General features: G+C 47.4%; 1 protein-coding gene across 1 annotated transcript; it reads right to left on the bottom strand.

Moving 5' to 3' along the window:
* Window positions 1–11,876: 11,876 nt before the first annotated feature.
* On the bottom strand, window positions 11,877–12,524 carry LOC139405770 (transmembrane protein 275-like). Its single transcript, XM_071148543.1, has one exon. It carries the CDS (start codon window positions 12,522–12,524, stop codon window positions 11,877–11,879), a length of 648 nt encoding a protein of 215 aa, XP_071004644.1.
* Window positions 12,525–12,798: the final 274 nt, after the last annotated feature.

Genomic DNA, 12,798 nt, shown 5'->3' with positions numbered 1-12,798 from the left:
ACTTACTTATAATGAAATTGTTATGCACGTGAGTGAGGACCCAAAAGCGGTTTAACAAAAACAGAGTCCTTTAATGTCAAAACACAGGGAAGACATAAATCCTCTTCAGATGTATATAATGGCAAAATAGACAACCCGCAGAGAGGGCGATAAATGAATCATAAAGTCCTTCTGATAATTACAGAAGAGTCCCCCTTCTAGCAGCAGAGGAGAATAGCTGGGTTAGCGGCGACAGACTGCTGGTCTCTCTGGGTAGGCGCGGGTCGTAGAGGACAGAGGTACCTGATCACACGTAGCATCAGATGAACAGGCAGATTCCGACAGGACGGGACAAGGGTGAAGCAAACGAGACGATAGTTTGGTTCTGGCATGAGAAACTCAAACGAGAATCTGACAAAGACAGCAGCAGGAACAGAGAGAGAAATAGAGACCTAATCAGAGGGAAAAAAGGAACAGGTGGGAAAAGGGTGAACGAGGTAGTTTAGAGAAGATGAGGAACAGCTGGGAGAAGGAGAGGAAGAGAAGGTAACCTAATACGACCAGCAGAGGGAGACGAAGTGAAGAGAAAGAACAGGAACAAGACATAATATGACAATACATGACAGTACCCCCCCACTCACCGAGCGCCTCCTGGCGCACTCGAGGAGGAAACCTGGCGGCAACGGAGGAAATCATCGATCAGCGAACGGTCCAGCACGTCCCGAGAGGGAACCCAACTCCTTTCCTCAGGACCGTACCCCTCCCAATCCACTAGGTACTGATGACCACGGCCCCGAGGACGCATGTCCAAAATCTTACGGACCCTGTAGATAGGTGCGCCCTCGACAAGGATGGGGGGGGGGGGGGGGGGGACGAGCGGGGGCGCGAAGAACGGGCTTAACACAGGAGACATGGAAGACCGGGTGGACGCGACGAAGATATCGCGGAAGAAGAAGTCGCACTGCGACAGGATTAATGATCTGAGAAATACGGAATGGACCAATGAACCGCGGGGTCAACTTGCGAGAAGCTGTCTTAAGGGCAAGGTTCTGAGTGGAGAGCCAAACTCTCTGACCGCGACAATATCTAGGACTCTTAGTTCTACGCTTATTAGCGGCTCTCACAGTCTGCGCCCTATAACGGCAAAGTGCAGACCTGACCCTCTTCCAGGTGCGCTCGCAATGTTGGACAAAAGCCTGAGCGGAGGGGACGCTGGACTCGGCGAACTGAGACGAGAACAGCGGAGGCTGGTACCCGAGGCTACTCTGAAAAGGAGATAGCCCGGTCGCAGACGAAGGAAGCGAGTTGTGGGCGTATTCTGCCCAGGGGAGCTGTTCTGACCAAGACGCAGGGTTACGAAAAGAAAGACTGCGTAAGATGCGACCAATAGTCTGATTGGCCCGTTCTGCTTGACCGCTAGACTGGGGGTGAAAGCCGGAAGAGAGACTGACGGAAGCCCCAATCAAACGGCAAAACTCCCTCCAAAATTGAGACGTGAATTGCGGCCCCCTGTCCGAAACGACGTCTGACGGAAGGCCATGAATTCTGAAAACATTCTCGATGATGATTTGTGCCGTCTCTTTAGCAGAAGGGAGCTTAGCGAGGGGAATAAAATGAGCCGCCTTAGAGAACCTATCGACAACCGTAAGAATAACAGTCTTCCCCGCTGACGAAGGCAGTCCGGTGATAAAATCTAAGGCGATGTGAGACCACGGTCGAGAGGGAATGGGAAGCGGTCTGAGACGGCCGGCAGGAGGGGAGTTACCGGACTTAGTCTGCGCGCAGACCGAACAAGCAGCCACGAAACGACGCGTGTCATGCTCCCGAGTGGGCCACCAAAAACGCTGGCGAATGGAAGCAAGCGTACCTCGAACGCCGGGGTGGCCGGCTAACTTGGCAGAGTGAGCCCACTGAAGAACGGCCAGACGAGTAGGAACGGGAACGAAAAGAAGGTTCCTAGGACAAGCGCGCGGCGACGGAGTGTGAGTGAGTGCTTGCTTTACCTGCCTCTCAATTCCCCAGACAGTCAACCCGACAACACGCCCCTCAGGGAGAATCCCCTCGGGGTCAGTGGAGGCTACTGAAGAACTGAAGAGACGAGATAAAGCATCAGGCTCGGTGTTCTTAGAGCCCGGACGATAAGAAATTACGAACTCGAAACGAGCGAAAAACAGCGCCCAAAGAGCCTGACGCGCATTAAGTCGTTTGGCAGAATGGATGTACTCAAGGTTCCTATGGTCAGTCCAAACGACAAAAGGAACGATCGCCCCCTCCAACCACTGTCGCCATTCGCCTAGGGCTAAGCGGATGGCGAGCAGTTCGCGGTTTCCCACATCATAGTTACGTTCCGACGGCGATAGGCGATGAGAAAAATACGCGCAAGGGTGGACCTTGTCGTCAGAGAGGGAGCGCTGAGAAAGAATGGCTCCCACGCCCACCTCTGATGCGTCAACCTCGACAACGAACTGTCTAGAGACGTCAGGTGTAACAAGGATAGGAGCGGATGTAAAACGATTCTTGAGGAGATCAAAAGCTCCCTGGGCGGAAACGGACCGCTTAAAGCACGTCTTGACAGAAGTAAGGGCTGTGAGAGGAGCTGCCACCTGACCGAAATTACGGATGAAACGATGATAGAAATTTGCGAAGCCGAGAAAGCGCTGCAGCTCGACGCGTGACTTAGGAACGGGCCAATCAATGACAGCTTGGACCTTAGCGGGATCCATCTTAATGCCTTCAGCGGAAATAACAGAACCGAGAAATGTGACGGAGGAAGCATGAAAAGTGCACTTCTCAGCCTTCACAAAAAGACAATTCTCTAAAAGGCGCTGGAGGACACGTCGAACGTGCTGAACATGAATCTGGAGTGACGGTGAAAAAATCAGGATATCGTCAAGGTAAACGAAAACAAAGATGTTCAGCATGTCTCTCAGGACGTCATTGACTAATGCCTGAAAGACAGCTGGAGCGTTAGCGAGGCCGAAAGGAAGAACCCGGTATTCAAAGTGCCCTAACGGAGTGTTAAACGCCGTTTTCCACTCGTCCCCCTCCCTGATGCGCACGAGATGGTAAGCGTTACGAAGGTCCAACTTAGTGAAAAGCCTGGCTCCCTGCAGGATCTCGAAGGCTGAAGACATAAGAGGGAGCGGATAACGATTATTCACTGTTATGTCATTCAGCCCTCGATAATCTATGCAGGGGCGCAGGGACCCGTCCTTCTTCTTAACAAAAAAAAACCCCGCTCCGGCGGGAGAGGAGGAGGGGACTATGGTACCGGCGTCAAGAGCTACAGACAAATAATCTTCGAGAGCCTTACGTTCGGGAGCCGACAGAGAGTATAGTCTACCCCGGGGGGGAGTGGTTCCCGGAAGGAGATCAATACTACAATCATGCGACCGGTGCGGAGGAAGAGAGGTGGCCCTGGACCGACTGAACACCTTGCGCAGATCGTGATATTCCTCCGGCACCCCCGTCAAATCACCAGGCTCCTCCTGTGAAGAAGAGACAGAGGAAACAGGAGGGATAGCAGACATTAAACATTTCACATGACAAGAGACGTTCCAGGAGAGGATAGAATTACTAGACCAATTAATAGAAGGATTATGACAAACTAGCCAGGGATGGCCCAAAACAACAGGTGTAAAAGGTGAACGAAAAATTTAAAAAGAAAGGGTTTCGCTATGATTACCAGAGACAGTGAGGGTTAAAGGTAGCGTCTCACGCTGAATCCTGGGGAGAGAACTACCATCCAAAGCGAACAAGGCCGTGGGCTCCCTTAACTGTCTGAGAGGAATGTCATGTTCCCGAGCCCAGGTCTCGTCCATAAAACAGCCCTCCGCCCCAGAGTCTATCAAGGCACTGCAGGAAGCTGACGAACCGGTCCAGCGTAGATGGACCGACAAGGTAGTGCAGGATCTTGAAGGAGAGACCAGAGTAGTAGCGCTCACCAGTAGCCCTCCGCTTACTGATGAGCTCTGGCTTTTACTGGACATGAAGTGACAAAATGACCAGCGGAACCGCAATAGAGACAGAGGCGGTTGGTGATTCTTCGTTCCCTCTCCTTAGTCGAGATGCGGATACCCCCCAGCTGCATAGGCTCAGCACCCGAGCCGGCGGAGGAAGATGGTAGTGATGCGGAGAGGGGGGCAACGGAGAACGCGAGCTCCTTTCCACGAGCTCGGTGACGAAGATCAACCCGTCGCTCTATGCGAATAGCGAGTTCAATCAAGGAATCCACGCTGGAAGGAACCTCCCGGGAGAGAATCTCATCCTTTACCTCCGCGCGGAGACCCTCCAGAAAACGAGCGAGCAAAGCCGGCTCGTTCCAGTCACTGGAGGCAGCAAGAGTGCGAAACTCAATAGAGTAATCTGTTATGGATCGATTACCTTGACATAGGGAAGACAGGACCCTGGAAGCTTCCTCCCCCAAAACAGAACGATCAAAAACCTGTATCATCTCCTCCTTAAAGTCCTGATACTGGTTAGTACACTCAGCCCTCGCCTCCCAGATTGCCGTGCCCCACTCACAAGCCCGTCCAGTAAGGAGAGATATGACGTAGGCGATACGAGCTGTGCTCCTGGAGTAAGTGTTGGGCTGGAGAGAAAACACAATATCACACTGGGTGAGGAACGATCGGCATTCAGTGGGCTCCCCAGAGTAACACGGCGGGTTATTGATTCTGGGCTCCGGAGATTCGAAAGCCCTGGAAGTGGCCGGTGGATCGAGGCGGAGATGGTGAATCTGTTCTGTGAGGTCGGAGACTTGGGCGGCCAGGGTCTCAACGGCATGTCGAGCAGCAGACAATTCCTGCTCGTGTCTGCCTAGCATCGCTCCCTGGATCTCGACGGCTGAGTGGAGAGGATCCGAAGTCGCTGGGTCCATTCTTGGTCAGATTCTTCTGTTATGCACGTGAGTGAGGACCCAAAAGCGGTTTAACAAAAACAGAGTCCTTTAATGTCAAAACACAGGGAAGACATAAATCCTCTTCAGATGTATATAATGGCAAAATAGACAACCCGCAGAGAGGGCGATAAATTAATCATAAAGTCCTTCTGATAATTACAGAAGAGTCCCCCTTCTAGCAGCAGAGGAGAATAGCTGGGTTAGAGTCCCCTTCTTAGCAGCAGAGGAGAATAGCTGGGTTAGCGGCGACAGACTGCTGGTCTCTCTGGGTAGGCGCGGGTCGTAGAGGACAGAGGTACCTGATCACACGTAGCATCAGATGAACAGGCAGATTCCGACAGGACGGGACAAGGGTGAAGCAAACGAGACGATAGTTTGGTTCTGGCATGAGAAACTCAAACGAGAATCTGACAAAGACAGCAGCAGGAACAGAGAGAGAAATAGAGACCTAATCAGAGGGAAAAAAGGAACAGGTGGGAAAAGGGTGAACGAGGTAGTTTAGAGAAGTTGAGGAACAGCTGGGAGAAGGAGAGGAAGAGAAGGTAACCTAATACGACCAGCAGAGGGAGACGAAGTGAAGAGAAAGAACAGGAACAAGACATAATATGACAATACATGACAGAAATACACATTAAAACGAAAAGTGACCTATTAGTGCCTTTGAATTCATTTTTAGAATTCATTTTTAGAAACACGAGTTTGGCCAGTCTGGGGCTTCAGGCTCATGCGTTGGTGCCTGGAGAGCCGGCCAGCAGCGGAGAATTTCCTCTCCACACTAGTAGAGCCACTGCAGATGCTAAACACCATGTAGGCTTCTCTGGCCAGGCTGGGTAGAGATGCAGAGTTGTTTAAAAAATATATCTATAGGTAGGTCTAATGTTTTTTCTGCAACATTTCACAATCGAAACGGAAAGCTGGGAATATGCCAGGCCTATTGGGCCATTGTGTAGATAATAGAACGAAAATGAACAAAACGTTAATGAGATCCTATTTTTTGTTTATAACTACTTTGCTACAATGACACACTTAGTTATCTCCCCACCTCGTTCCTTTATATTAGCATGTGCACATATTAAGTACACCATCATGCTTTCGGGAAATGTGTCTTTTCAGATTCCACAATGATTCTTCAGTTATGGACACTAGCCGACATCACCGCACATTCTCTCTTGCTTTTGGTCCTCTCTTTGTAAGTCACCTTGATTTAGCACGTGTCTTTTATCAGTTGGTTAAAATATTTTGCGAATTCCATGACAGGAGCTAAAGCAAGGTTTATAGCAGAACACAAGTACACTACAAATGCATGCTGGGGCGGGCAAGCCCTGGGCTCGTGACGTGAGCACTACTGGAACGAAACTGGAGTGGGTGAGAAAGATGCTCCAGACTTTGGGAATCTGGCTCTGTTTCAGTCAAATTGGGCACGCTCAGCGCCTTGCTCCGCTCACATGCTCTGGTTTCAACCATGCATACTGCTCTTTTTTTCTGATGACAAGAATGAGAATGATCGGAATGACACATTATCAAACCCACATATTTGTATTTCCAATACCCCACTTTACTTACCTCCGAGTCAGAGTAATGAATGCATTCTTTATTCAAAGCGTCACATTTGCATGACAAGTGTTGCTTAATACATTTGTAATGGTCCTTAGCACAGGGCTAATGAGTGATGCAATGTCTTTCTGAATTATCTAGCCAATAGTCTTGTGCTCTGCCCCTGACAACCAAGTGATTAGGCCTTTAGTCTCAATGAGAGGAGAGACAGGGAGATGGCATTCAAATCACATTCGAATTTCTCTCTGTAAGCAATTATTGGAGCCAGTGATTGTGATATGGACAATATGTAAAGAATATTCCCATGAAGGTATAGAATTAATCTAAGGCCACTATGACCGTGCCTGTGCCCCAAATAGGTGTTATTTAGGATGCACTTGTGGCTCATCATAACACATCTAATCTTCTCTGAATGCATCCTAGCCAAATTAGATCACAGGAAACATAAATCATCCTAACTTCTGCTGTGCTGTCCCTCCTCCATTTTAAGACTGCCAACAAAGCCAGTCGCCAGATCTATACTGTGTTATTGTGATACCAGATGGCCATTTTGTGTCATCTTCCTCTGTGGACAGTCTTGTCTGCTGTGATCTCTGCTTGTTGTAATGTGTAGTTGGGTGGCTAGCTGTGTTTGTGGATGGTGGATGAGTAAACAATCTCATCTTGCCACCAGCTGTTGCGTAAAATGTCAAGTGTTAGTGTTGGGCATCATGCTGGGGAAAGAGCTGAAGGAGCTGTTTGCATTGGCTGTCCAGGCTTGCTCCTCTCTGATTAGACAGAACTGTCCACACATTCTGCCTGGTCTAGACTATACTGGCCTGTCTGAAACGTGTACTGTCTGGTGTCAGCTACATGTTAACCTCGTTCCCAGGCTAGGGGGAGGAAGTCTGGTGTCAGCTACATGTTTACCTCGTTCCCAGGCTAGGGGGAGGAAGTCTGGTGTAACCTACATGTTTACCTCGTTCCCAGGCTAGGGGGAGGAAGTCTGGTGTAAGCTAAATGTTTACCTCGTTCCCAGGCTAGGGGGAGGAAGTCTGGTGTAAGCTACATGTTTACCTCGTTCCCAGGCTAGGGGGAGGAAGTCTGGTGTAACCTACATGTTTACCTCGTTCCCAGGCTAGGGGGAGGAAGTCTGGTGTAACCTACATGTTTACCTCGTTCCCAGGCTAGGGGGAGGAAGTCTGGTGTAAGCTACATGTTTACCTCGTTCCCAGGCTAGGGGGAGGAAGTCTGGTGTAACCTACATGTTTACCTCGTTCCCAGGCTAGGGGGAGGAAGTCTGGTGTAAGCTACATGCTAACCTCATTCCCAGGCTACGGGGAGGAAGTCTGGTGTCAGCTACATGTTTACCTCGTTCCCAGGCTAGGGGGAGGAAGTCTGGTGTAACCTACATGTTTACCTCGTTCCCAGGCTAGGGGGAGGAAGTCTGGTGTCAGCTACATGTTTACCTCGTTCCCAGGCTAGGGGGAGGAAGTCTGGTGTAACCTACATGTTTACCTCGTTCCCAGGCTAGGGGGAGGAAGTCTGGTGTAAGCTACATGCTAACCTCATTCCCAGGCTACGGGGAGGAAGTCTGGTGTCAGCTACATGTTTACCTCGTTCCCAGGCTAGGGGGAGGAAGTCTGCTGTAACCTACATGCTAACCTCATTCCCAGGCTACGGGGAGGAAGTCTGGTGCACGAGGCTAGCTACTTTAGACTCCCAGAATGTTTGTCCTCCAGTATATCTGACCTGTACACCTTTCCACATATCTGAGCCAGTTTTTTAGGGTGCAAACATGATTTTCTTTATGTACGTACATTTTTCAGAAGAAAACATCAAATGGTTCTTCATTTTTGTAATTATACATATCACTTTCATTGCACAAACATTACAGAACATTACTTTCAATAGTCAATAGTCCTCTTTTACAACATATTTCCTTCATCCCAGCATAGAAAGAATAAAATACAAAGGACATATATATGTTTACGTTGTACTATACATTAATATTAAAATGCAGCACTTGTAGTCGGTACAAAGAGCCAAAGAAATCGACAGCAGTCACATATTGCATCCCAAATGGCACCCTATTCCCTACATAGTACACTACTTGTGACCAGTACCCTGGTCAAAAGTAGTGTACTACGTAGGGAGTCGGGTGCAATTTGGGAAAAAGCCACCATTTCTGTGTGAATGACTGCTAGTCAATGAGTCATCAGCTTTCATTACTTAGGGAACCTTACTTTGTTGAAGATGCTAAGTTGTCCCTTTTACAGTATACAGTGTTCAAGGTAACAGGACAAAACAAGAAGCTAAGGAAAAATAGATGAATATCTCAAAATAACATCCTTTTTTATAGGGTCCATCGCAGCAGCACTGTGATGTTTTTTAAATCTTAAAGGCATAGTTTACCTAAATTATAAAATCAAATATTGGCTTCCTTACCAAAGCATGTATTTCTGTCTTCCCCTGTCCATATACTGCTTACAGGGTAACACCCAAACCAGACCAGCCACGTTGCGTCAACGAGTGTTGCAAAATAAATGTACACGTTATTGGGTGAACTGAACTGTCTTTTTTTAGCTTTAAAGAGGCAGTGAAGTTAAATTATATTTCCACATTATGAGGTCGAAATAACACTATGAAATTGTGAAAAAGATTTTTGTGTAAGCGCTGTTTGAAAATGCCTGGAATTTCAGGCTGTTCAGGTGGGATGGAACTTTTGGCCCACGTCATGAAGTCACAACGGGATCTGAGTTATTTTCAGTAAATAAACACAGTTATTTATTAGACACATAGTGATGATTTATAGTGATGCATGTGGACTTGAACTGTACTTCATATGAGCTGTATCCTCACTAAAGGCGGTTTGGCTGTAAATGAAGCCTGCATCCCTCCCACAGTCCCCAGATCTGAGTAAACCATCTGAGTCATCCAACAAGATTAACAGTGATTATTCTAACATTGATGACTGAGCTCAGCCAGACAGCCAGACAGGGAGACCAATCTACACCAGATCAGAGACTTAGTTCTCCTCTTCTTCATCTTCTCTCAAATTGTTTGCATTTCAAATGTGACCCTCTTTCCTTTATAGTGCACTCCTTTTAACCAAAACCCTATGGGCCCTTGTCAAAAGTAGTGCACTATGTAGGGAATAGGGTGCCATTTGGGATGCAGTCTTTAACTTACAATACGTTGAGACTGACTGACTCTCATAATTGCTCTCATAATATCTGAGAAAATCTAGTCAACACCTCGTTCACGTATTAATTAATCTCGTCCTCCATCCGGCTCCCTATATGCGGTAGCAATATTGCCTGTGGACGAGGTTACATTTGAAGGACCTGCTGTAACAGTGATTTAAAAACAGGCAAAGTAGCACTTATTGATTTGTTTTGTATTTCAAACATTCATTACATCACCTTTTACGTTCATCACTTTTATGATGGCCTAGTTAATTCCTGCCAATGAGCCTGAAAAGTTCCAGGTTGACCGGAGACTCTAGTGGCTACAGAGAAGTATAAAGTACCAGTTTATAGTACCAGAGGGATATATAGTACCAGTTTATAGTACCAGAGGGATATATAGTACCAGTTTATAGTACCAGAGGGATATATAGTACCAGTTTATAGTACCAGAGGGGTATATAGTACCAGTTTATAGTACCAAAGAAGTATAAAGTACCCGTTTATAGTACCAGAGGGATATATAGTACCAGTTTGTAGTACCACAGGGATATAGTGGGGCAAAAAAGTATTTAGTCAGCCACCAATTGTGCAAGTTCTCCCACTTAAAAAGATGAGAGATGCCTGTAATTTTCATCATAGGTACACTTCAACTATGACAGACAAAATGAGAAAAAAATTCCAGAAAATCACATTGTAGGATTTTTTATGAATTTATTTACAAATTATGGTGGAAAATAAGCATTTGGTCAATAACAAAAGTTTCTCAATACTTTGTTATATACCCTTTGTTAGCAATGACAGAGGTCAAACGTTTTCTGTAAGTCTTCACAAGGTTTTCACACACTGTTGCTGGTATTTTGGCCAATTCCTCCATGCAGATCTCCTCTAGAGAAGTGATGGTTTGGGGCTGTTGCTGGCCAACACGGACTTTCAACTCCCTCCAAAGATTTTCTATGGGGTTGAGATCTGGAGACTGGCTAGGCCACTCCAGGACCTTGAAATGCTTCTTACTAAGCCACTCCTTCACTGCCTGGGCGGTGTGTTTGGGATCATTGTCATGCTGAAAGACTCAGCCATGTTTCATCTTCAATGCCCTTGCTGATGGAAGGAGGTTTTCACTCAAAATCTCACGATACATGGCCCCATTCATTCTTCCCTTTACACGGATCAGTCGTCCTGGTCCCTTTGCAGAAAAACAGCCCCAAAGCATGATGTTTCCACCCCCATGCTTCACAGTAGGTATGGTGTTCTTTGGATGTAACTCAGCATTCTTTGTCCTCCAAACACGACGAGTTGAGTTTTTACCAAAAACTTATATTTTGGTTTCATCTGATCATATGACATTCTCCCAATCTTCTTCTGGATCATCCAAATGCTCTCTAGCAAACTTCAGATGGGCCTGGACATGTACTGGCTTAAGCAGGGGGACACGTCTGGCACTGCAGGATTTGAGTCCCTGGCGGCGTAGTGTGTTACTGATGGTAGGCTTTGTTACTTTGGTCCCAGCTCTCTGCAGGTCATTCACTAGGTCCCCCGTGTGGTTCTGGGATTTTTGCTCACCGTTCTTGTGATCATTTTGACCCCACGGGGTGAGATCTTGCGTGGAGCCCCAGATCGAGGGAGATTATCAGTGGTCTTGTATGTCTTCCATTTCCTAATAATTGCTCCCACAGTTGATTTCTTCAAACCAAGCTGCTTACCTATTGCAGATTCAGTCTTCCCAGCCTGGTGCAGGTCTACACTTTTGTTTCTGGTGTCCTTTGACAGCTCTTTGGTCTTGGCCATAGTGGAGTTTGGAGTGTGACTGTTTGAGGTTGTGGACAGTGTCTTTTATACTCATAACAAGTTCAAACAGGTGCCATTAATACGGGTAATGAGTGGAGGACAGAGGAGCCTCTTAAAGAAGAAATTACAGGTCTATGAGAGCCAGAAATCTTGCTTGTTTGTAGGTGACCAAATACTTATTTTCCACCATAATTTGCAAAAAAAATCATAAAAAATCCTGCAATGTGATTTTCTGGATTTTTTTTCTCATTTCGTCTGTCATAGTTGAAGTGTACCTATGATGAAAATTACAGGCCTCTCTAATCTTTTTAAGTGGGAGAACTTGCACAATTGGTGGCTGACTAAATACTTTTTTGCCCCACTGTATATAGTACCAGTTTATAGTACCAGAGGGTTATTTAACTAGGCAAGTCAATATATAGTGATACACAGGTCATTGTCACACAGGATATAGTACCAGTTTATGTAATAGCCAGTAGACAGCCATGCTACGTTGGGCAAGGCTTGTATAGTGCCGTCATCTGGATGCTCCCCTTATCTTCAATATCAGCAGTCAATGCCTGGTCCTCAGAGGTCAAGAGCTGGTCCTCAGAGGTCAAGAGCTGGTCATCAGGTCTCACATCTATATCATAGGCCTCTGAGCTGGCGAGATCACAGGCCCTGGGGGCGGGGCCATCCTCACAGGCCCCTACTGCAGAGGTATCCCCATGGGCGGAATTACTAGACTTGTGGGAGGAGCTCTGAGAGTTGGTGGGACTGAGCTGCACAGCAGTGGTGTCCTGCAGCGTGTGCTCGCTCGTCTCCATCTCAAATGTGACGCCGGCCCCTATCCGCGTCCGACCCCAGCTCTCGTCCCCCTTGGCCTTGCCAGCATTGTTGGTTGGTGGCCGCCGCCCACACACACAGCACGCCCCAAAAAAGGACAGGGCCACCAGTAGGAGGAGGGGCCCGATGACGATGGGTGGGTTGCTGGTGGGGATGAAGGACTTGAAAGCAAAGGCCCCCACCAGGGTGATGTTGATGCCCGCCAGCATAATGCACAAGCCACAGGCGCAGCACAGAGCCGGGGAGGGGAGACTCTGGGGCCGTTTCCCGAATACCGTTTTGGGCCCCGAGCTCTTATCGGGAAGGACCATCTCTCCAGGCTTTATGTTGTATACTGTCGAATTCAGATATTTTGGGGATTGCATATTACTTAATTATTTTATGGTGTCAGCTAAAATACAATTTAATAGTCTTGATTAATGACAACATAATCCAGCCCAAATGCAGGACAGGTCTGAGTTTTCTCTGCCCTACAAGAGATAGACAGAAGAGTCAGATGATGTGTTCCTGTCATAGACATAGGTTTTCAAACAAAATAAATCATTGTCACACAGGTCTAAAGGCAACTGACATTGAGGGAGAAAA

The sequence above is a fragment of the Oncorhynchus clarkii genome, chromosome 1 (genome assembly GCF_045791955.1).
Source record: "Oncorhynchus clarkii lewisi isolate Uvic-CL-2024 chromosome 1, UVic_Ocla_1.0, whole genome shotgun sequence".
Taxonomy (NCBI): domain Eukaryota; kingdom Metazoa; phylum Chordata; class Actinopteri; order Salmoniformes; family Salmonidae; genus Oncorhynchus; species Oncorhynchus clarkii.
The sequence above is the reverse complement of the archived record's forward strand: the minus strand, read 5'-3'. Positions and strand labels throughout refer to the sequence as shown.